The 25,150-nt window shown below is 37.5% G+C and overlaps 1 protein-coding gene across 4 annotated transcripts in view; it reads left to right on the forward strand.

Annotated features, from left to right (window-relative positions):
* LOC128555705 (circularly permutated Ras protein 1-like) overlaps positions 1 to 25,150 on the forward strand; it is a 52,884-nt gene that overhangs the window by 10,984 nt on the left and 16,750 nt on the right. For 3 of the 4 annotated variants that reach the window (XM_053538875.1, XM_053538866.1, XM_053538873.1), the window contains exons 3-12: positions 1,473 to 1,667; positions 13,219 to 13,401; positions 13,891 to 14,110; positions 15,709 to 15,897; positions 16,795 to 16,978; positions 17,583 to 17,821; positions 20,156 to 20,240; positions 20,586 to 20,792; positions 22,039 to 22,231; positions 24,521 to 24,766. In XM_053538875.1, coding sequence (XP_053394850.1) covers positions 1,473 to 1,667; positions 13,219 to 13,401; positions 13,891 to 14,110; positions 15,709 to 15,897; positions 16,795 to 16,978; positions 17,583 to 17,821; positions 20,156 to 20,240; positions 20,586 to 20,792; positions 22,039 to 22,231; positions 24,521 to 24,766 — 1,941 coding nt within the window. Of the gene's footprint in view, positions 1 to 1,472; positions 1,668 to 13,218; positions 13,402 to 13,890; positions 14,111 to 15,708; positions 15,898 to 16,794; positions 16,979 to 17,582; positions 17,822 to 20,155; positions 20,241 to 20,585; positions 20,793 to 21,798; positions 21,986 to 22,038; positions 22,232 to 24,520; positions 24,767 to 25,150 lie in introns of all 4 variants that reach the window. The other variant, XM_053538879.1, reaches the window with a different exon arrangement.

Raw genomic sequence — 25,150 nt, forward strand, 5'->3', positions numbered from 1 at the left:
CTTGGGTCAAATGATTACCTCATCAGAACGATGTGCAGAAATTATGAGTCAACCATGCCAGCTCAAGGTCAAGGTCACAACTAAGGGTCGAAGGTTTGAGCCTTCCATTTGGTGTCCACTCTGTATCTCCTTAACCCCTTGAAGGATTTTCATCAAACTTGGGTCAAATGATCACCTCATCAAGAACTCATGAGTCAGCCATGTCAACTCAAGGTCAAGGTCACAACTGAAGGTCAAAGGTTTCAGCTCTGTATCTCCTAAACCCCTTGAAGGATTTTCATGAAACTTTGGTCAAATGATCACCTCATCAAGACGTTGGGCAGAATTCATGAGTCAGCCATGTCAGTTCAAGGTCAAGGTCACAGCTAAAATCAAAGGTTTATCCTTTCACTATCCATAGCAGTGGCGGGGGATTTAGCTGTCTTTCAGACTGCCTTGTTGAAGTACTGCAGTATTATGTAATGAATGTTTCTCATTGCAGAGTTGGTGCAGCCGTTCGGCGCATGCGCGGAATTATTATCAAACGGAACGCACGGCAAAAATACTCACTTTTTTGCATGTCCGCATGCATTTAGTGTATAATGTCCATAATATTTTGACTAAAGGTTAGGGTTAGAATCACCATGGTTACAAAATATATACATTTAAGGTATTTTTGTTCAAATTTAGTTAATCCGGTATATACCGGAGTCTGTAATATATCACGGGCACACCAACTCTGTATTTAGTCACAGCCTTATGTAATAAGCAGTGACATATTGTTCTAAGTATACCCTACATATATATCTCAAAAGAGTACCAGTACTTTCAGTCATATTAACTCTTACCATGTTAAAATTCAATAACGAACATGTCCATCTTACTATTTGGACAGTACCATTTACTATTAAAAGGGGTGCTTACCAAAAAGATACTGACTGAATGGCAAACAGTGCAGATCTTGTTTAAACTGCATGGATGATCTACACTGGTTGCAAAATCAATCATGTCCAGGATGGTAAGAGTTAAGGTGTTGGTAAAATGATAAATGGCAAGTGAAAAGAATAAAGCTTTTTTGTTAAGTATAGAAAGTTTAATTGATTTCAGTGATATAGAGAGTTCTCACAACTTGTGTCAAACCAGCTTAATGTCTGTTCTTTGAAACAGCAGTTAAATTCAGCTGGTGATAGGCTTGAGCCTGTGACCTAACAGTAAGGGGTCAGAGGTTGGATGTTCTACCCTGTGAAGTAAGTATCCACCTAAAAAAGGCATGCAGTAGACTTGTATTTACAATACCTTTTGTGAGTGTCCAGTCATATGACATTTACAGTTTAAGGTGTATAAGGTGTCTTAAAATTTTATAAGATAGCTATATTATGCTGATATAGCTTTACATATGCCCATATTTTGATTCTTGAAATAAATCTATTTGTAGTTATTGCATGTGCTGATCAAAATAGATATTCTGAAATGTCTTTTGATATATGTTGCAGACATGTTTACTGGACATTCTAGATACAGCCGGGCAGGAAGAGTATTCTGCAATACGAGAACAGTACACCCGCACTGGAAACTGCTTCGTTATAATATATAGTGTGACTGATAAGAACTCATTCACAGAGGCAGAGTCGCTCTTTGAATTCTTGAAGAGAGTGAAAGATGTGAAAGAGGGAGAAAAACTGCCAACAGTAAGTAACTTAGACGTAGTTATGAGCCCGTTAAAATTTTGTCTATACTGTAAATTAACTAGACTAGCAACTAGACTGATAATAAAGAATTTGTCACAAAATTTCAGATTTTGTAATTTTTCTGTTATTTTATGTAATAGTGACAACTGCCAGTCTATTTTAGAGATTTTTTCACAGAACTGATTGTAATATTATCATGATATTTGACATAGGATATAGACTGGCTTTATTCACAGTTTTGAAAATGAAAATTTAAGAAATAATATATCATGGTCTAAGAGCTAGTCTATAAAATTACCATGAGTGTAGGCTTAGAAATAGATCATTAATGCTTAGCTTCAGAGAAAGAAAAATCAATCAACACCAAAACATAGAAAGAAAGAGTTGTTTCACATGAAAATGAACAGCATGTAAAACATGTATATTACTCTATGAAACAAGTGTCAGTATACTGATATAAACATTGAATTCTGGAAAAGGACTGCATAAAGGAGCCCCACTTCTGGACAATGGAATGCCTTTAAAAACTCACCATTTTCAAAGAACTGTTACATATGTTTGTTTTGATGCATTTGCAATAGCGTGCGAGTGGTGAAATTTCACATAACTAGGTAGAACACAGTTTCCTGCAATTGTTTATTTTTATTTCTTTACAAATGGCATTCATTTTCAAAGTGGGTACTGGTACAGAATCCAGAAACACTGGTTAGGTTAACTGCTCACCGTTACATGTCTGAAATACTGTTGAAAAACGGTGTTAAACCCAAAACAAACAAAACTAACAAAACCTTTAACTTTACATTCAGTTTGATAATAGGATATAAATAGCAGAAATTCCAATAGAATTTAATGGCAGAAATTTCATGATATTTACAAGATATGCTTGTTTTCACCATTGGTTCTGCATAACATTCACCACAATAAATAAACTAGGGTATGTGGAAACTATGGTAAAGTTGGAGTGGTCACCACAATATATGTAATACAGAATTGAATTTTTGCCATAAATTTTAGAAAGGTTTTTCTCCATTAATATGTTTATTTTTAGCTCACCTGAGCCAAAGGCTCATGGTGAGCTATTGTGACTGCTCAATGTCAGTCAATATTTTCTAAAAAAATCTTCTTCTTGAAAACCACTGGGCAGAATTACACCAAACTTCACAGGAATGATCTGATGAATGGGGTGGTCCCCTTTCAAAATTGTTCAAAGAATTGAATTCCATGCAGAACTCTGGTTGCCATGGTAACCGAAAGGAAAAACTTTAGAAATCTTCTTATCCAAAACCACAGGGCCTAGGGCTTTGATATCTGGTGTGTAGCATCATCTGGTGGACCTCTACCTGTATCATTATGTAAAAAATGGAATCACTACCCGAGGGTGTGCAGGAGTAAACCTGTCAATGAAGTGAGGGCTGATGATTCATCTGAGGATATTTACATTGATACAGTAATTAGTGCTGTGGACAAGATGTGCAATCAGGCATTTGTGGATATTAAAACTGGACGTCTTGGGAAACAAATTTCTTTCAAGATAGACACTGGCGCACAGGTGAATATTTTACCTCATTTTGCATTGCAACAAGTAGATGTAAAAACCGCACTCTGTTCCTCAGTAACGAAGCTCACAGGTTATAATGGCAACCCTTTAGTATGTCTAGGTTCCATTACCTTGCAATGTACCCATGAACCTTCTGCACAGACCAAGTATGTAGAATTTCATGTAGACACCCAGTCACCACCCTTGTTTGGTTTCCAGACTTCCATAGATTTTGGCCTAGTTAAACTCGCACATGCTGTCACTTCCAATTATGTATCATCCCCGCTTAACAAAACAGCAGTGCTGAATGAATATTCCCAGGTTTTTAAGGGCATTGGTTCTATTCCAGGGCAATGTTCTATTTATCTGAAACATGATGCTAAACCTGTGGTTCATCCTCCACGTAGGATTCCTGTTGCATTACGAGATAAATGCAAGAAGGAGCTAGATAAGATGGAGAAATTGGGGGTCATTACAAAAGTAAGTGAGCCTACTAAGTGGGTCAATTCAATGGTGACAGTACAGAAAAAATCAGGTGACTTCCAATGGGTATTTCGTCTGCCATGGATCCGTTCCAAAAGAAAATAGACAAAATATTTGAGGGTCTCCCAGGGGTAGCTGCCATAGTAGATAATATTTTAGTATATGGCAAAACAAGGGAGGAGCACGATGCGAATTTGAGAGCAGTGCTCCAAAGGTCACTAGAACAAGGTATACGCCTTAATCCAGATAAGCTGGAGGTTGGGCAGTCCCAGATTAGTTATTTCGGTCATGTGATATCTAAACAAGGTCTTAGCCAAGATCCAGACAAGGTGTCTGCAATTCGAGAAATGCCTATCCCGGAAAATAGGTCACAACTCGAAACGGTACTTGGCATGAGTCAGTATCTCGCTAGATATGCACCTAGGCTATCTGAGGTCACTTTGCCCATACGAGAATTATTGGCAAAAGATGTAGAATTTCTCTGGGGTGAATCACAGCAGCAAGCTTATGATCAGATGATTGATATCATAACGCAAGCTCCTGTCCTTGCTTTCTATGACCCAGCCAAACCCTTAGAGTTGCAAACCGACACAAGTAGGTCAGGACTTGGGGCCACACTCCTTCAAGAAGGTAGACCAATAGGTTATGCCAGTAAAAGTCTTACACCAAGCCAAATGAACTATGCTATGATTGAGTTAGAGTGTCTTGGATTGGTATTTGGCTTGAAGAAATTCCACCAGTGGGTGTATGGGAAAAAAGTCAAAGTAGTTACAGACCACTTACCATTGATAGCTATATGTAAGAAACCCTTATTTGCTACACCTGTTAGGTTACAGCGGCTGCTCTTAAACATTTCACAGTATGATATAGATGTCACTTATAGGCAGGGAACTCAGATTCCTTTACCAGATACTTTGTCTAGATTCCCAGTCAAGGATACAGATTCGTCCCTGACGGAAACTGTAGAAGTCCAGGTTAATATGGTCAAAAGAAGCTTACCGGTAAGTGACCGGAAATTACAAGAAATCAAGGTCAATACTGACAGGGACAAACAACTTTTGTCCCTGAAGCAAGTCATTATTGAAGGTTGGCCTGATGAAAGAAATCACTGCAAGTCAGAACTGCTAGATTTCTGGAATTACAGGGATGAGCTTACCGTCATGGATGGGGTAATAATGAAGGGTCACAAAATTGTTATTCCTAAATCCCTAAGGGCAGACTTATTGTCAAAACTACATTCTTCAAGTCATATGGGAATAGAGAAAACAATAAGTAGAGCAAGTGATACTGTTTTTGGCCTAGAATCACCCAGGAAATTAAAGATCTCGTTCTGAAATGTCCTGTATGTTTGCAACACAGAGACTCAAACCAGAAAGAACCGCTTGTCTAACCCAAGTTCCAGAATACCCATGGCAGGTACTTGGCACAGACCTATTTGAGTTCAATGGCAAAGACTTTTTGATAGTCGCTGACCATTATTCACATTACTTTGAGGTCAAAGAGCTGCCTGACTGTAGAAGTTTGACAGTTATAAGTAGGCTCAAGGGCATATTTGCTAGATTTGGCATACCAGAAATTGTAGTATCTGATAATGGGCCATGCTATGCATCTCATGAGTTTGCAAACTTTGCAAAGCTCTGGGATTTTACACACCAGACCACAAGCCCTTACCACAGCTCCGGTAATGGTTTTGCGGAAGCATACCTGAAAATTTGCAAGCACATTTTCACAAAGGCCAGAGCATCAGGCACCGACCCAATGATAGGAATACAAGAATATAGGGTAACAAAACTTAAAATAGGTTTTTCACCCAGTGAAATCATGTTCCAACGTCAAATTAGGTCAGTGTTGCCAGTTGCTAAGTCACAATTACTTCCCCGGCAAATCTCACACAAGGTCATTTGTGAGAAATTGTCAGCAAACAAGGAAAGAGAGAAAGTGTATTATGATATGACAGCCAAGCATTTACCACCATTAGAAATAGGAGATTCGGCACGAATTCAACAAGCAAATAAAGATTGGAGTCCTGCAGTGCAAAAACATCATGATAGGTCATACTCTGTTAAAACACCTGACGGTAACACATATCGTAACACATATCGTCGCAATAGGAGGCATTTGTTACAAACCAATGAATCAAAAGAGTGCATACCTGATGTTGACATGCAAAATGTGGAAAATAACAACCTTTCAGCGCCTCAAGAAAATTCTGACTGTATTTCACAATTCTCTGATAAAAACAATAAAAGGTCAGATAGTGAAGCAAGCAAAAAACATATATGAGTAAATCTGGCAGGGCAGTTAAACCTCGGACAAGATTAATTGAAACAATGTAATATGATAACATTAGATAGCGGAACAGGCTTGCTATGTAAACAGAAAACAGAGATAATTAAGTGTTGATAGCAAAAATATGCCATTCATGGAGAAACAGACCTTATGAAAGAAATTTTACGTTATAGTAAATTTGGAGTATTTTGATTTATTTTATTTTAGCTTTCAGAAATTGTGTTCCTTGTTCTTTGCCAAAAAGGGAGATGTATCATTATGTAGATAATGTAGTATACTCACAGCGCATGCATATATTTTATACACACCCAGTTTGGGATGTTGTTTCAGTAGTTGTTAAGGCGCACTCATATAATAAACATATACTTGTAGTAAGAATACTGTCTTGGTCATTCTTTACAATAAGACACTACCAAAATTATTCAAATTATCCCCCTAGGGTCAAATATGGCCCCACCTCAGGGGTCACATGGTTTTTATAGACTTATATAGGGAAAACTTTGAAAATCTTCTTGTGCAAAACCACATGGCCTAGGGCTTTGATATTTTGTATGTAGCATCATCTAGTGGTCTTCTACCAAGATTTTTCAAATTATCCCCCTAGGGTCAAATATTGCTCCGCCCCGGGGGTCACATGGTTTATATAGACTTATATAGGGAAAACTTTGAAAATCTTCTTGTACAAAACCACACGGCCTAGGGCTTTGATATTTGGTATGTAGCATCATCTAGTGTCCTCTACCAAGGTTGTTCAAATTATCCCTCTAGGGTCAAATTTGACCCCGCCCCGGGGGTCCCAAGTTTTACATAGACTTATATATGAAAAAAGTATTAAAATCTTCCTGTCTGAAACCACAACACTTAGAACTTTGATATTTGGTTTGTAGCATTGTCTTATGGTCCTCTACCAAAACTGTTCAAATTGTTTCCCTGAGGTGAAAAGAGGCCCTGCCCTGGGACTCCAAAGTTTTATATAGACTTATATAGGGAAAAAAAACTTTAAAAATCTTCTTGTCTGAAACCATACAACCTATGCTTTTGATATTTGGTATGATGCATTGTCTAGTAGTCCTCTACCAAAATTGTTCAAATTATGCCCATGGGGTTTAAAGAGGCCCCACCCTGGGGTCACTTTGTTACTATGTGAGTTATATAGGAAAAAATACTTAAAAAATCATTTGATCCTATTTCCAAGACTGTTTAGTTATAATTACCTGATGACCCCAAGTAATATGATGTCACTTGACTGTGACCTTGACCTACTGACCTACTTTCTTGTTTTTTAAGATACACCCTTGAAATTTTGATGACATACACAGTTTTGCACACCAATCATAAAACTGAATATCATTGACCATGAATATGACCTACTGACTTTCTTAATATTTTATCATCAGTTTGATCTTTGAAACATGTAGCTCATATTACTCAGGTGAGCGATCCAGGGTCATCATGACCCTCTTGTTTTGTAAAATGAATTTGTTTACCACTATGAAATGAGCAGGGGAATTTTGTGTGAATACCTTTAAACTTTGTTATGTTGTGCATGACGAAGACTTGGTATGTATAAACTTCCTTGTTACAGATAGGAAGTATACATACTATATTCATCTCCTGCAAGAAAGTTGTGTTTATAAACATGCAATTTAACTTTCCCTGTAGATTTGAAACACCAACTGTACATTACTAGATTTAGCTCTAATTTTTTTTTCCATTATAAAGACTTCTGAATGTGTTGACAAATGCAGAGTGTTCATTGATACAGAATGTTAGATTTAATGGTTAGTCTTTAACATGATTGTCAGGTACACTATTACTTTCGCCTATACTGTTATATGGGTATTGGACATTGGACATAAGAAATAGAGATCAATATAATTGCACATGGTTTTTGGCATCATTATAAAGCCCAGCCCCAATTTTATTCAAATGGAGACGATTGGTCCCTTTCTGGTGCTGCCATAGCTATGATCATCAGAAAAATGCCTTTAAATGACTTCTTTTCATGAACTGCTTGATGGATTTCATCCAACCTTGTCTCAGTATTGTTATGAGTCCCTTTCTCAAATTTGTTCAATCAGGGGGCACTTGACTCCTTTTAGGGCAGCTAGATTTAAAAATAGAAATACCTTTAAACAACTTCTTCTTATTAACAGCCTAGTCTAGAGGATCATTATAAGGTCCTTTCTCAAATTTGTTCAGTTGGGGGCAGTTGGTTGCTTTTATGGGCCGCTAGGGCTAAAAATAACAATACATTTAAATGACTACTTTTTATGAACCACTCAATGGATTTTCATTAAACTTGGTCCTAGCATCATTATAAGGCTCTTTCTAAAATTTGTATAATTGGGGGCGCTTTAAATGACTTCTTCTCTTGAACCGCTTGATGGATCTTCATCAAACTTGATTTGTAGCATCATTAAAAGATCCTTTAAAACCCTTACCCTGCTAAATTTTTGTAATGAACTTTTCCATCTTCCAATTTGGACAGTACCATTAACTGCTAAAAGGGGTGCTGACCAAAAATATACTGACTGAATAGTGAACAGGGCAGATCATAATCAGACTGCAAAGGCAGAACCAGTTGTGTCCAGCATGGTGAGGGTTAACAAATTTGTTCAATTTTAGACACTTTGCCCCTTTTAGGGGCAGCTAGAGTTGAAAATAGAAATACCTTTAACTAACTTGTCTATTTTTTCACTGGTAAAATCACTTTATATCAAGGAATTTAAAAAATATACTACAATAGTTTCAGGTTTATAGTTGGAACACTATTTATTTCATAACAGTACTGTAAAGAAAAGTTACCATATATCACATACCTGCAGAAAGACTATATTTATTTTAAGGACCTTAAATGCCTGTCTGTTTATGTGAAGATTTTCTATAACTGAGGGACAGCAAACATAGCATGAGCAAGGTTTATTATCCATGTTGTCTCGAGGGTTGGGAAAGCAGCTGTCAATCAAAGGCAGACACGCAAAATTGTAGATTATGACATCAGAGAGGCAACTTCCGGTGGTTACGCGATGGTCGCTTCCTCTTTAGCTCTGATCGTTCTTCGATTTTTCTAGCAACATAATCCAGAGATGGTATCTTTAAATCTGTGTAAATAATACATAAACATCTCCTGTATTGGTTGCAGTAGGTTTGAAAATCCATAGACTAATTTCCTTAATTACTTTTTTTTTTTTTTTTCCTGAAAGGGAAATACATGACACCGCCATTTTCCCATAATGCACCTGAAAAGGTAAACATCCTGTTTGAGGCATAAGTTTGTCTGTTTTTGTTGTTTCTTATAAGAAGGTAATTCTAGTAAATAGCAATGTTCAAATCAGCTTTGCTTCCATTTACTATTGCATCAATTTTCCTGGTTTATAAAATATTTTTCCTGCCATTTATTTATGAGGAAACTTGCCCAGATGCACTCATACTCATTCAGGACAAGCCCCTGCCACTCCCCACCCACTTCATTACTAGCATGAATGGCTACATGGGAAAGGTAAAAGGACCGGTGTGTAGAGAAAAGCTAACCCTCCCGTACTTGTGTTCCCTGCTCCTAGCGGAATCATATGCACCAGAACCAAACCCAGGTCCAAGACCCCCAAAGTTTCCATGTGCAGTGTGTGGCAAGGCATGTAAGTGGACAACAGCCTGTGTATGCTGCGACACCTGCGACTGCTGGTACCATCAGGAGTGTATGGGAATGACAGATGTGGTTTTTAAAGCCCTAGCCAACTACAGCTGGGAGTGTGTGCAGTGCGGACTTCCAAATTTCTCCACTGAAATTTTTGATACAACGCTTTTCGAAACCAGCAACAGCTTCGACAATCTTACTATTGCCAGCGAAAGCGAAATCAGCTTTTCTTGTCCAAATGCAACATCATCTCCACAACGACGACATAGTTCAACTGTAGATAATTCAGCGAAAAAGTGATCTGATCTACCTCTCAGAATACTTGTAGTTAATTGCCAGTCCATTAAAAGCCCGGGCAAGAGAGGTCAACTTGAGAACATGATCTCATCTACCCAAGCAGACATTGTTATCGGCACAGAATCTTGGCTAGACGATACCATCAAGTCAGCAGAAGTATTTCCGCCAGACTTCAAATCATATTGCCGCGATCGACAAACAGGAAATCAAGGTGGAGGGGTCTTCATATTAGTCTCTAACACGTATGATAGTGAAGAGCCATCTGAAATTACCCTGCAAGAAGACTTTGAAGTTGTATGGTGTAGAGTCAGAATCAAGATCAAAGGATCACAACATCTATAATAAATAGGTTCGTTCTACAAGCCTCCATCAAAATCAGACCCAGAGTATCTGGATTGTCTAGGTCACGCTCTCGACAGGATACCAAGAGGCGCTCATCTATGGCTGGGAGGGGATTTCAACCTATCAGACATCAACTGGTCAAATGAATGCCCCAAACTCAACTCAACACAAACACGTCAATGCCAACAACTAATTGATGTTACTAGAGACCACTTCTTAGACCAGACTGTAACTTCGCCTACAAGAACAACTACTTATACCAGCAACATACTTGATTTATTCTTCACGAACAACACCACACTAGTTAACAAATGTGAAGTCCTCCCTGGTATAGGTGACCATGACGCCGTCTTCCTAGAGTCCAGTCTACGTCCCATTAAAGTTAAGAAGCAACCACGAAATGTCCATATCTACAAAAAGGCAGACTTCCAAAAATGAAAGCAGAATTGGAAGAATATTACACGACCTTTAAAGACACCACCCAACATATGGACGTGAACCAATCCTGGAAGATATTTGAGGATAAACTAAAGACCCTCGCTAATCAACACATACCATCCAAACTAATCTTCGGGAGCAAGACGCACAAGCCATGGATCAACAAAAGCATTAAATCAAACTTCAGAAGACTAAAGAAACTTTATGACAAGCAAAAATCATCCGGCAAATCATGCGATAAACTTAAATACCAAAAAGCTAGAAGTAAGACACAAAAGATTGAAAGACAAGAGTATTGGAAATACATCGAAGGACTCATTGAAGACCCAGTTGAAGATGACCAACAGCGACCAGGCAAACAGAAACGTTTTTGGAACTACATCAAGTCACTAAAAAAAGATAACTGCGGCATTTCCCCACTTAAAGACAAAGGCAAACTTTTTAACGATCCAATAGATAAAGCGAACATCTTGAACCAGCAATATAAATCAGTTTTAACATGTGAGGACAAAACATCTGTACCACACCCCGAAGGAGAGCCATTCCCGACAATGCCAGATATAGTAGTTGAGACACCAGGGATACTCAAACTCCTAAAGCAGCTCAACCCACTGAAAGCAGCAGGCCCTGACATGATCCCGGCGAGACTCCTGAAAGAGCTAGCTGACCAGTGTGCCCCATACCTCTGTGTGATATACAGGAAATGCCTATCGACCGGTAAAATTCCAGAGGTCTGGAGGACTGCAAACGTATCTGCCATCTTCAAAAAGGGCGAACGCTACAAAGCAAGTAACTACAGACCGGTATCACTCACACGTATTTGCTGTAAACTACTAGAACACGTCATTGTAAGCAGTATGATGAGCCACTTTGACAACTACAATATCCTTACAGACAGCCAACACGGGTTCAGGAGAAGCCGGAGTTGCGAGACACAGCTATTGACCCTGGTGTAAGAGCTTGTGTCTGCCCTGGATAAAGGGAAGCAACACGACTTGGCGGAACTTGACTTTTCCAAGGCCTTCGACCGGGTCCCACATACTCGTCTGCTGACAAAACTGGAACACTACGGGGTAAGAAGCAAGACACTGGACTGGATAAACGCCTTCCTGTCTAACAGGACACAGCGAGTTGTGGTTGATGGCGCTACCTCCGAGTCGGAATCAGTCATCAGCGGTGTCCCTCAAGGCAGTGTCCTGTAGCCGATTTTATTTCTGGCCTTCATAAATGACCTCCCTCAACAAGTAACCTCCAAAACTAGGCTCTTTGCCGATGATTGTATCATATTCAGGCAAATCAACTCCTTAAATGACTCAAAAATCCTAGAAGAAGACCTCAGAAAACTCGCAGAATGGGAAAAGACGTGGGGTATGTCGTTCCGTCCCGAAAAATGCAGTGTTCTACGTGTGCATAGGAAGAGAAATCCCTTCATCTTTAACTACACATTGAAAGGCCATACACTCGAAGTCGATACAGTCACCAAGTATTTGGGCGTCCACCTCCCTGAAAACCTCTCATGGAACATTCACATAGATAAGATCACAAAAAAGGCCAACAGTACATTAGGATTTCTCTGCCGTAACCTTAGAATCTCAAACCAATCTGTCAAGAGCAACGCTTACAACTCATTAGTCCGACCACACCTAGAATACTGCTCAACTATATGGAACCCACACACTAAGAATCTAACACAAACTAGAGATGGTACAGAGAAGAGCTGCGAGGTATGCCACCAACCGCTACCACAACACCAGCAGCGTTACATCCATGCTTGGCCAACTGGATTGGGAAACGCTGGAGGCCAGAAGAACCAAGGCACAACTGACCATGTTCTTCAAGATTGTCAACGATCTCGTAGACATCCCCGCAGACCAGTACTTGACCCCAGCCAGAACAACCACCAGATCCTCTCACTCTCTAAAGTACAGGCAAATTTCAACATCCACTGCCTACTACCAGAACTCCTTTCCAAGGCTGATAACACCATGGAACAACCTGCCTGCATCCATCGCAGAGGCCTCCGACTTAGTATCCTTTAAGCGGGGGCTGTCCGATCTCTCTATTTAAGGTGTAGGATCCCAGCTGTAAGTAAACCATTGATGATCCCCAGGGCTGTGCCGGCGTGGCTACCATAACCCGAGAGGCCTTGGGGGAGAAAGGCGAAAACGCAGCTGGGAAGATCTTTTACTGGTATTCTTTCTTTGATCTGTCATGCTTCTTCTACCTATCCTATTATTTTTCTCTTTTTTCTGACCTTGCAACCACCCATCGCGTAATAGTCAAGAGTGACTGAGACGATGTACCGCATAGATGTAGATGTAGATCATTATGCAACTACAATGTAGTACTATATGATATTACATACCTGCAAGCTTTTAAGACAAGCATTCTTTGGGGAAATACAGGGATATCTATCCCTGGAATAGGAATTTTGCATTTCAATACTTTTCCAGCTAGACTGGAAAGAAAAATATTCCCTCGATTTCAAAGCAGCACATACGTACATAACTTTTATGTGCCTATTTCAGGTGCTGGTTGGTAACAAAACTGATCTGTCAGCTGACAGGCAGGTAACAACTGATGAGGGTAATGCACTGGCTACAAAACTGGGGGTACCATTTGTGGAAACATCCGCAAAAACTGGAGAAAATGTGCAGAAGTTGTTTGAGACATTAATACGTCATACGCCTAGAACTAGCATGGAATATAAGGTAACGTTTTGTTATTTTAATTAACCTTCAGTTTGTGTAAAAAATTTGATGATGGTTTTTAAAGGGATCATAATAATTATACTGTTTGTAACTTATGACTGTCACAACTGATTATTCAGTACTAAGGTAATATTTTGTGTGTGAGATGAGTTTATAATACTACAAAATAAAATGTAACAGAATATCAAAGACAGAAAACAAAAAAAAAAAAAAGCCTTCAGTAACTAAACATGTTTCTTGCATACAGGTAATTATGACTCTCTGTATTATAGGGGGATGTACTTGTTTTGTTGTGGCTGTCTGTCTATCTGTCTGTCTGTTACAAATTCATGTATGCTTAGTATCTTTATAACATGTCATTTCACCATTCTTTGTAAATGAAGCAGTATACTAGTTAGACATGTGTTTTTTTCAAAAGCAGACATTTAAAATTGGTTCTTTTGTAACGTGATAAAATAAATTTGTAATCAATTTATGTTGTCTTGATAGGTTGTGATCTTGGGGTCAGGTGGTGTTGGTAAATCTTCTGTCACTGTACGCTATGTCAGCAACACATTTGTTGATTCCTATGACCCAACCATTGAGGACTCTTACAGAAAACATGTCATTGTGAAAGGAATTCCAGATGAAATGAAAAATGTGCCAAAACAAAAGAAAAAGAAAGCAGGACTTTTTGGTGCAAAACCAAAAAAGACTAGAAACAGAAGATGTAAGAGATTATTGTTTTCTGGTGTACAGTTACTAAATGCCCCATTCAAAGAAGATATGGTATATTGTTTTGCTCATTGTCCGTCTGTCTGTATGTTGGTATACCATTTGGTTTCTGATCAAACTTGACATGGTGACTGCCGGTGGTCAGTAGATGATCCCTATTGTTTTAGGGATCTGTACGTCAGTTTCAAGGTCACATTGACCTTGAGACTGAAAATAGTTTCTGCAAAATAACTACAACTAAAAAACACTTTGGCCTACAGTGGTCTAACTTTATAGAATAATTACCTGTAGCCGTTAGATGGTCCCTATTGTTTTTGGGGTTAGTAGGTCATAATTCAAGGTCACAGTGACCTCAAGACTGGAAATGGTTTTCACTTATAAACTAAAGAAAGCTTCGGCATGCAGTCATCAAACCTCTAAAGTTGATTGCCTGTAGTCAGTAAATGACTTCCATCATTTTAGGGGTTAGCAGGTCAAAGTCAAGGTCACAGTGAAGTCAAGCCGCATAATTGCTACAGAAATTTGGCCTAAAGTAAAGTCATCAAACTTCAAAAGATGATTGCCTGTTGACAATAAATGATCACTGTTGTTTTGGGGATCAGTTGGTCTAAGGCACAGTGACTTTGATGATTATAGAGTTTTCCTCTCAGCAACCAAAATAACGTTCAGCCTGCAGTCATCAAACTTCATAGTATGATTGCCTATGGTTAGCAGATTGCTCATTTTGTGTTTGTAGTCAATATGCCAAAGGTCAAGGTCATATTGATTTTGGGACAAAATATGGGCCAGGCCATCATGGGGTCAAACAGATTTTTTTGTATTAATATTTAAATATTTTTGCCATTTTAGGTAGATTGGTAGGCATGAGAACCAGTGCTATTGAATGCCAAAATGTTCTATTTGATTAATGTTCAATAATATGCCACAGTTTGAGTGTTATTAATGTATCATTTGGCATATACAGGAGAACTCTGGCCCTATCAGTATTCGGCATAAAAATGCATGTATCACATCTTTGTTCTACAATAATGTCTGTCTTACTGAGTACTTATAAAGCAGGAATGTATTCAAAATGTTTCTCACAGTATTTTCCTAGATCTTTCAAAACTGTCAGTACCCTCAAGTTTCGAAATTCCAGATCAGCTTACGGTTATTAGCTCATCTGATTTTTTGGGAAAAAAATGATGAGTTATTGTCATCACTTGATCGGTGTCGGCGTTGCCTGGTTAAGTTTTATGTTATGTCAGCTTTTCTCCTTAACTATCAAAGCTATTGCTTTAAAACTTGCAACACTTGTTTATCGTCATTAGCTGACTCTGTACAACAAGAAACATAACGCTATCCTGCTTTTTGCAAGAATTATGGCCCCTTTTGGACTTAGAAAATCAGATTTCTTGGTTAAGTTTTGGGTGTAGGTCAGCTTTTCTCCTAAACTATCAAAGCTATTGCTTTGAAACTTGCAACACTTGTTCACCATCAAATGCTGACTCTGTACAGCAAGAAACGTAACTCTATCCTGCTTTTTGTCTGTATACATGTATGATAACATTAGAAGTATTATAAAGTTATGACAAGGTTCTCATTTTTTTTCAGCTCTACCCCAGGGTAATACATCAAACATAGGTGACAGAAATGAGGGTGGAGGAATATTGAACAGCCTGAAACGTGTATTTAGTGGGAGAAAGAAAAAAGGTGCACCAGTTTTTCAGCATGCTTCAGTTGACCTGAGTGATGATTCTGGTAGCGATGAAGACGATTCAGACTTAGATAGTGGTAAAAAAAGTATGTGTGCAGTTAATCTTAACTATGTCAATGCTGAAGCTTCTCATGTCTGGAAAGCAATTCATTTTGAGATGTGAATTTTCTTCACTGTTTATAGCTGTTTCAAAAAGTTTTTGTTACTTGTAAGACCTTAAACACAGTTTTTTTAATATTTATACAAAAGCTTAATTTGTGTTTGTAATAAAACTGTAATACAGTTTTTATAAGTTAATTGTGTACACTTAAGTTAAATGAAGAAAAGGTCTGTGACTAAAGGAAAAGTATGTACTATAATTTTTTAATTACCTTCTGATATGATATGAGAAACCATGTAAATACAGTATAATCCGTGTTAAAACTCTTCCAAATAGCAAACATCTTAACACAACGACAGTTACTTCCCTTCCCAGTATGTAAAATTCTTAGTAAAATAAACTCCCAAGAGCAAAAATCTCGATAAAGAAAACAAAATTTTAGCCACCTGAATTGTAGAGCATATCTTTAAAGAGATATAATTCATTTATTGTGTATTAGTTTAGCTGTATACAATGACTTTGTTATACTGAAAAATAATTTGAAGTAAATTAGAAGTTAATAAACGGTTGAATTCAACTTACTTCGTATCAGCATATAATGATATATATTAAGTAAAACACAGAGATCAGTCAAGGTCACAAGAGGTTTTGAGTGATCCACACAAAATATAAGGAAAACTATCAGGACCAAATGAATTGTTTGGTTGAGCATGGGTACTTGTGCAGTGGATGCTCGAGCAAGCGCTATTTCACTGTATATGTTTTAAATATTACTTTTATTGTCAGAGAGGTAAATACAGTATGTTTGAATATGCGTTTTGGATTAATGAGCATGTTAGTGAATAGTATGAGACTTTAAACAATTTATGATTGTTTATTACAGTTAGAGAAGAGAAGAAGGTACAAAAAGCAGATGGCAATGTTATGTTACTGAAAATGGATATTCTAGAAGAAGAGCCAAATATAGTAACAGGAGATCCTACAAATTGTAAGGGATGTGATGCCATTTTATCATCTACGTCTGTCTTAGAGAAGGAAGAAGAGGGAGAAAAGTTCACATGGGTCTGGTAAATAGAGTTTGTAATTTAAAAAGTTAACTACAGTATAACACTGAAATTCGAGGTTGAAAGGGGATGAGTAAAGCTTTTTCCCAGGGTTTCAAGTTGTTCCAATCAAAACGACTACAGGGATCACATGCTTTGCTTAGTTCAGCTGAGATGCACAAGTTCTGTACTCAAGCAAGCGATATTTGAAACTTGAAACTTGAGAATTTTCTTAAGCTTCTGTCACTGAATGTTTTTTTCTTGTTATAAGGGACAACGTAGCATCCTACTGATGATTCTGACGAACGTAGTGTACGTTTTGAAATTTTACTAGACAAAAGTTCTATTAGATATTGAGGAGCATTACCAACAAAGCAGTTGTACATATAAGTAAGGATATTTCATTGTATTGTACATTTTATTCCTCCCATATTCCACCACAGAGAAGATAGAGTTATTCAGAGTACACTGTTTTTCCTGACATCACTGTCACTTGTGCTGTCTTGCATAACCATTATTTTTCTAGCTTTAAATTCAATATATCTAAATTAAAATGCCAGCTTGAAGCATATCACTTTGTAGTCTTTCATTTTATGTCATATAGAGTCACTGGTATTATATTTTGTAGTGAATTCTGCGAGCACAAAAATACAGGACTTGACATAACCCCAGAGGAGATCCCTAAAGGAGACAGCTTTGACTTTGTGTTGACCCCAGCTAGACAGGAAACAGAGGAGGGGGAGGCAGAGGGCGCTACCAAAGGGGAGACAACTCCTGAAAAGAAAGAAGAAAGCAAAGGAATGGTTGTTTACTGCATGGACATAAGTGGTTCTATGTCTTGTACTGTGAGGCTCCCTGAATTACAAGGTAAACTGAAATATTCTGTAGTTGATTGATGTTATTTCAACTCGTAGCCTTTGGATCCTACATAAAGATCCACTTATTCTAACAAAATCTGTTGTGTGAAAGTGGTTGGTGTAATACATTGATTTTGGTATTAAATAAATCCCATCCATATGAGAAGTAAGGCTTCCACTTTAAAAACAAAAGATACAGCAATCTTCAAGGCTGTATTTAAGTTATGCAAAGTGCAAACCATTCTAAGTCCTTCCAGGCTAGTTCAGATTTAGCACTGTATTGTTTTTGTTGTCCAATGTTAAATTTCTGTAGCTGTTCTTAGAAGTGACTTCAGACATTTACTTCCCATTGAATTTTTTGTCGTTATTAAGATGTTCTACATACTGACATAATTTTACTCTTGCAATAAATTAATGTAACATGTCTTGTGATTTGTAATGTTTATTATGTCTCCCCAAGGAGACATATTGTTTTTGCCCTGTCCATCCGTCCTTCCTTCCGTCCGTCCGTCTGTCCGTACGTCACACTTCATTTCCGAGCAATAACTGGAGAACCATTTGACCTAGAACCTTCAAACTTCATAGGGTTGTAGGGCTGCTGGAGTAGACGACCCCTATTCTTTTTGGGGTCACTCGGTCAAAGGTCAAGGTCACAGGGGCCTGAACATTGAAAACCATTTCCGATCAATAACTAGAGAACCACTTGACCCAGAATGTTGAAACTTCATAGGATGATTAGTCATGAAGAGTAGATGACCCCTATTGATTTTGGGGTCACTCTGTCAAAGGTCAAGGTCACAGGGGCCTGAACATTGAAAACCATTTCCGATCAATAACTAGAGAACCACTTGACCCAGAATGTTGAAACTTCATAGGATGATTGGTCATGAAGAGTAGATGACCCCTATTGATTCTGGGATCACTCCATCAAAGGTCAAGGTCACAGGGGCCTGAACATGGAAAACCATTTCCGATCAATAACTAGAATTCCAATTGACCCAGAATGTTGAAACTTCATAGGATGATTGTACATGCAAAGTAGATGATCCCTATCGATTTTGGGGTCACTCCATTAAAGGTCAAGGTCACAGTGGCCTGAACATTGAAAACCATTTCCGGTCAGTAACTTGAGAACCACTTGACCCAAAATGTTGAAATTTAATAGGATGATTGGTCATGCAGAGTAGATGACCCCTAACGATTTTGGGGTCACTCTGTGAAAGGTCAAGGTCACAGGGGCCTGAACATTGAAAACCATTTCCGGTCAGTAACTTGAGAACCACTTGACCCAGAATGATGAAACTTCATAGGATGATTGGTCATGCAGAGTAGATGACCCCTAACGATTTTAGGGTCACTCTGTTAAAGGTCAAGGCCACAGGGGCCTGAACATTGATAACCAGTTCCGATCAATAACTTGAGAACCACTTGACCCAGAATGTTGAAACTTAATAGGATGATTGAACATGCAGAGTAGATGACCCCTATTGATTTTGGGGTCAGTCTATTAAAGGTCAAGGTCACAGTGGCCTGTTTATGTAAAATCATTTTTTGGAAATAACTTGAGAACCACTTGACCTACAATGTTGAAACTTAATAGGATGATTGGACATGCAGAGTAGATGACCCCTATTTATTTTGAGGTCACTTGATCAAAGATCAAGGTCACAGGAGCCTGACCAGTGACTTGAGAACCACTAGGCCAAGAGTGTTGAAATTTAGCGGGATGACTGGACATGCCAAGTAGATGATCCCTATTGCAGCCAACCATCAGTGTCTCTTTGACTTTCGCTCCTGACCCCTATTGCCTATAGGACTTTGCATTGGGGGAGACATGCGCTTTTTTACAAAAGCATTTTCTAGTTTCCATAGTTTATTGCAGTGTAACCTAACCCCAAACATATCAGGCAGCAGGACATCAGGCTGCAGGATCTGTTTGAGAGTTGAGATTGAGAACTGCATGGTTCTGGTATTTTGAGGAGTCTAGGAATAAGACTTCAGTTTGTCGTAAGGGGGCCTCCGTGGCCGAGTGGTTGCTGACTTTAAATCACCTGTCCCTCATCAATGTGGGTTGATGTCTCACTTGGAGCGTTGAGTTCTTCTTGTGAGGAAGCCATCTAGCTGGCTTATGGAAGGTTGGTGGTTCTACCCAGGTGCTCGCTTGTGATTAAATTAATGTGCGGAGGGGCTCCTGGGCTTTTCCTCCACCATAAAAGCTGGAAAGTTGCCATATGACCTATAATTATGCTGCAGCGATGTTACACCCAACAAAATAAATAAATTCAGTTTAGCATAATAATGTTCTGAGTCACAAAGGCTGCAGGTGTGGTTTTTGTAACTTCAGCTCAGTGGAGGAATGCCAGAGATAGAACCTCCCACAGTGACAATTCAGTATCAAGACTGAAAGCTATAAAAGATGCTGCCAGAAGGTATGTTGCATCAAAATTATATATTAATACATTTTCTCTTGTACATTGGTTCTTAAATGACAAACTGTGTAAACCAATTTAAGTGTTTCATCTGAATACACATGTGCTGCCATTTTGACAGAAACATTGTTGTCAGTGTTGTTAGCAGTCCAATTTAATAGAAACAATGAAAAGTCTGGTATAATGCCAATATTAGAGCTGATAAATACTATTCATCTAAAATATAAGCTGTTATAATTTGTAGTGAAAGTAAAGTTGGCAAACATATAAATTATGCAGTTAATGAATATATGTAGTATATAAATAGAATTGGTTGGTTAGAAATATCAAATACATCTCTTACAGACAGTTAGAAAGAATGAAGATTGAGTATCCAAACAAACAAGTAGCTCTTGTCACTTTTGGTTCTACTGTGTATCTTTGGGGTGATTGTCACACAGATTCTCCTAGATCCTTCTCTGGAGACATCATGGATGACTATGACAGATTGATAGCTGCTGGCAGAGAGTATGCTACTACAATGGAACTCGGAGGACTGGAAAATACTTTCACGTAAGAATATTCCTACTTACTGAATGCACTACCAATCTTTTGAGATTGTTTAAACCAAACCTAAGAACTTTGGTTTCCAATCCAGGCTCTAAAACATTTTTGAAATCATTCCGAGAAAGTCGCCTTAGAAAGTAGCCCTACCATTGGTCATTTTTATGATTTAACTTAAAATCAAACAATTCTGTCCTTGGATTCATAGACTGGTGATCTGCCTCTGCTACTTGCAAAGGATTGTAAGTTAAAGAAAAATGGCAGTATACAATGATGCAAGCCTGTCTGGTTTGGTTATACAGTGGAGATTTCGAATAAAGAATTTTGATTTAGGAGTTCTGCATGACTGTTAAATTGAAGACCTTATTATTCCCTTGCTGATAGAAGACCAGTTTTAGGGACTATAGGATTGCACTTTTATGCCCATTATTTGGTCCTCTGTGCACATGAAAATCCGGTCAATAACTCTGCCATCAGTCATGGAATTTTAATATTACTTAGACCAAGTGGCCTAACTTCAAGGTCAAGGTCTTCCTTAGAAGTCAAAGAATTTAATACATTTTCTTGGTACAGTATTTTATACATGCATGGATATTTGATTTGGCATTAACATTTAACATAATAAGCTGATTTGTAATATAAACCAAATAAAAATAAAATTGGTGTTACCAGTTACTACCTTTCAAATGTACATATTGCTGTATATTCCCACCAATTAGAATTCAAATGTTAACAATTTCTTATTGTTAATAGTTGTTAAAGACAATTAGAAACAGTAGATTTTCAGATATCCTGTATGCAAATTTAAAGTTTGCATTTTAACATATTATACATATATACAAAGCACAATATTTTGCTAACATCATTTCCAGATATCAGATGATAAGGTTATACTGCAATTGAGATAATGAGTCAGCTTGTAGTGGTTGTAGACATTAGTCCCCACCCCCTCCCCCCAATGAAAAAGTGGACTGCTTTGAAACATTTGTGTTTTACTAATTTTACCTTTTTATAGAAATTTAGACACAAAAATTGATAACTTGAGGACAGAAGGTTGTACTGCTCTTGGTCCAGCTCTGGCTATTAGTGCAGGGATAATTGCTGGTACTCCACTCTCTGAGGTCGTGCTATGTACAGATGGGGAACCAAACACAGGAGTTGGTAACTTAGATACCGCAGCTGGAGAGATCTTCTACAAGAAGGTAAAATTGCTTGTGCTTAAAAACTTACTTTCTTTTTTCTCTCCCAATTTTAGAGGCATAGATCAGAAGATAGGTGATTTAATGACACAGGGGTCCACAGCTCTTGGTCCAGCTTTGGCAATATGTGCTGGAATCATTTCGAGCATTCCACAATCTGAGGTTGTCTTATGCACTGACGGGCAGCCAAATGTGGGCATTGGAAGAATAAATAGAAGTGAAAATGCAGGACAATCATTTTATGAAAGGGTAAAATGAATTCATATGCATATTCATATATTTGGTTACCAGCTATTTTACTCTTACCAAAACATTTGGGGATGGAGGTATATTGTCAATCCATCTTTCTTTCTGTTCCAAAACATGCAGTTATTTCATATTTGATGGTTAAGATTTCAGTATGAAATTCTATCTAAACTGCACAATTTTAAAGAAGTTGACTGTTAAAGGTATGAAACTCAACATCAGTAAATACTAAATGCTCTGCTCTTCTTATATTTATTTATGTTGGTCATTTCGGTGGATTGAGTCTTTGGGTTGCACCCATCTTACCTTTTCTATGCTTGTCAAGTATGGCTGGGTATTCATCCACAAATATCTCGGTATAATGTGGAACAATGTTAGATGAATTATGATATTACATAATCTGAAAAGTCTGTATGTATGTAATAGTTATAGTATGTGTGAGAGTGTGTTACCAGGATATATCAGAGCTAGGGGTACATCGAGGGTATTTTTCTCTGCACATATCGTCGAGGCCGGTAGGCCAAGACAGATATGTGAAGAGAAAAATAACGAGATGTACCCCCAGCTCTGATATATCCTGGTAACACACGAGCATTACATATTATAACTGTTTTATCGCATAGTTTATCATTAAAATTTATATATTATTTTCATTTAAATTTGTTTATTATTATTTTTACTATTTTGATTCCCTTTCTGCGCCTCGCTGACTGAAACACTAAAACTTCTGTTTTAGAAAATGTGTTCCCCAGATAAAAGGTACCCAACAAATTTCTGCATTGGTTTTAAATCTTTGCATTTCATTGGCCAGACATATTGTAAAACTTGTTGTTTTGTTTGTAAAAAAAATCAAAGAAAAAGAAACATTTGAGAAATCTCAGAATTTCATATATTTCATGTATTTCTGAATTTGGCAATAACTATCAAGTCTTTGAAATATTCAAGTTTATTTATTCTTTTACTTTATAAATGTAGGTGTTTGTGACAATTCTTTCTCTGTGAACTGTAAATTGGAGCTAAAATCATCTTTTCCTTGAAAGGAAAAAATTATACTCCCTTGATAGGACCTCAATAGAGAAAAAGTGTTCCGATATATATCGGAACAGTTTTACTGTGCTGATATATATCGGAACACTTTTTTTCTTATGAAGCTCCATAGAGATTTCCGTGTTGATATATATCGCAACAGTTTTGTAAGATATCAGCACAGTTTTGTAGTAATAATGTGTGTTACTATGTATAACATGCTGCAAAGATCAAAGGAAAATTGCCGCACTATGCGATAAATTGTTAAACTCAGCCTTTGTAGTTGACTGAAAACTATTCCTTTAAGTTTAACCGGAATTGATTTATACATGTATTAGGAATTTCAATGTTTGATTAGATCTATTTCTGTTTGCCACCATGGGAAAAAAGGTTTTATGCGGCTAAATTATTTAGCAAAAGGGATTTACCTATCAAAAATACATGTTTTGGTCCAAAAATGTATAATGGCATTTCTTAAATTATGATAACCTCTATGACACCCTCAGTTGTCAGTATATCATCACACATGTTTTTGCCAACAAACAATCAGTGAACTGTTTCAGATACTAACCTTTAATTTATTTTAAAATATTTACCAATTTTTCCTTTGCTTGAGATTAGCAACTTTCAAATGTTTGAGGAATATTGATATGATTGATTGCTTTCAGATAGACTGATTGTCAAACGACTGCTTTATTCTTGAAATTGTAATTTTTAAAAAGACAAATTTTCTTACAGAAAATAGAACAGAATGGTCAGATAACTGATTAAAAAGTGACATCCCAAATTTGTATAAAAAATTACTGCGCACAAATTTTAGTTATTATATTATTGCTATATAATACTATATGCCATATTTTACTTAACAGTTTTGTAAATTTATATTTTGATTGGAATATAAAGTAAACATATGAACATTTTATACTTTTATGTATAAATTCAGCCACTAGTTTGTATGAATCTTTATTTAAAATATTTTACTATGTTTATGACCACAGACACTCGGTTACACTGATGATAATATTATATACATGTATATATCATACATTATATCCACAAGACCATAAAGTTTTAAAATTCTTTTAGAAAGGGAGTCTTCTAATCTAATTTAAAAGTAATTCAACTTTCTGAATACAGGGTTTACTAGTATTGAAACCAGCAACAGTTTGGTACAAGCCAATTTACAAAAAATTATCATCAGTGCAACCGAGTGCCTATACCAGTGTTTATGATTATATGTTTGAAACTCCTAATAACTTCCTTCAGATTGGAGAGTTTGCCAAGGGAAATAACACCAGGTTATCTATTCTTGCTGTGGAAGGGCAAGACACTGGATTACAACATGTGCAACAGTGTGCTGTGGTATCAGGGGGCACAATCAATGTCCTAAACCCATTGGAAATGATGAGACAACTCCGTTTGATAGCTCAGAACTACACAATAGCTACAGCAGTTGATGTGACAGTCATTCTGCACCCTGATCTTGTATTTGATGAACCAGGATATCAAGAGGTGAACTATTAATAACGTTTAATTTTTTTGTAATAGAGCTTTTCGTTCAGTTCCAAATAATTATTGATCTGAGTTGAAGTATTGTTACTTACTGAGAAAGAAACTGTATTAAAATTTATCTTAACCTTTAGCCTGCTGGTGGCAAGTGATTCTGCCTTTGCGACCAGTGCAGACCAAGATCATCCAAGATCATCCTGCATATCCATGCAGGCTAATCATCGTCTGCACTGTTCGCTATTCAGTCAGTAAATTTTCAGTGAACACCCCTTTGAATAAGAAGTAACACTGCCCAAATTTGAAAAATAGACCAGTCCATTTCAGAAATTCAGTAGGCTAAAGGTTAAAGATTTTGGTATGTACAGTTTGTCCTCTTTGAATTACAGG

This window comes from Mercenaria mercenaria, chromosome 1, assembly GCF_021730395.1.
Source record: "Mercenaria mercenaria strain notata chromosome 1, MADL_Memer_1, whole genome shotgun sequence".
NCBI classification, from domain to species: Eukaryota; Metazoa; Mollusca; class Bivalvia; order Venerida; family Veneridae; genus Mercenaria; species Mercenaria mercenaria.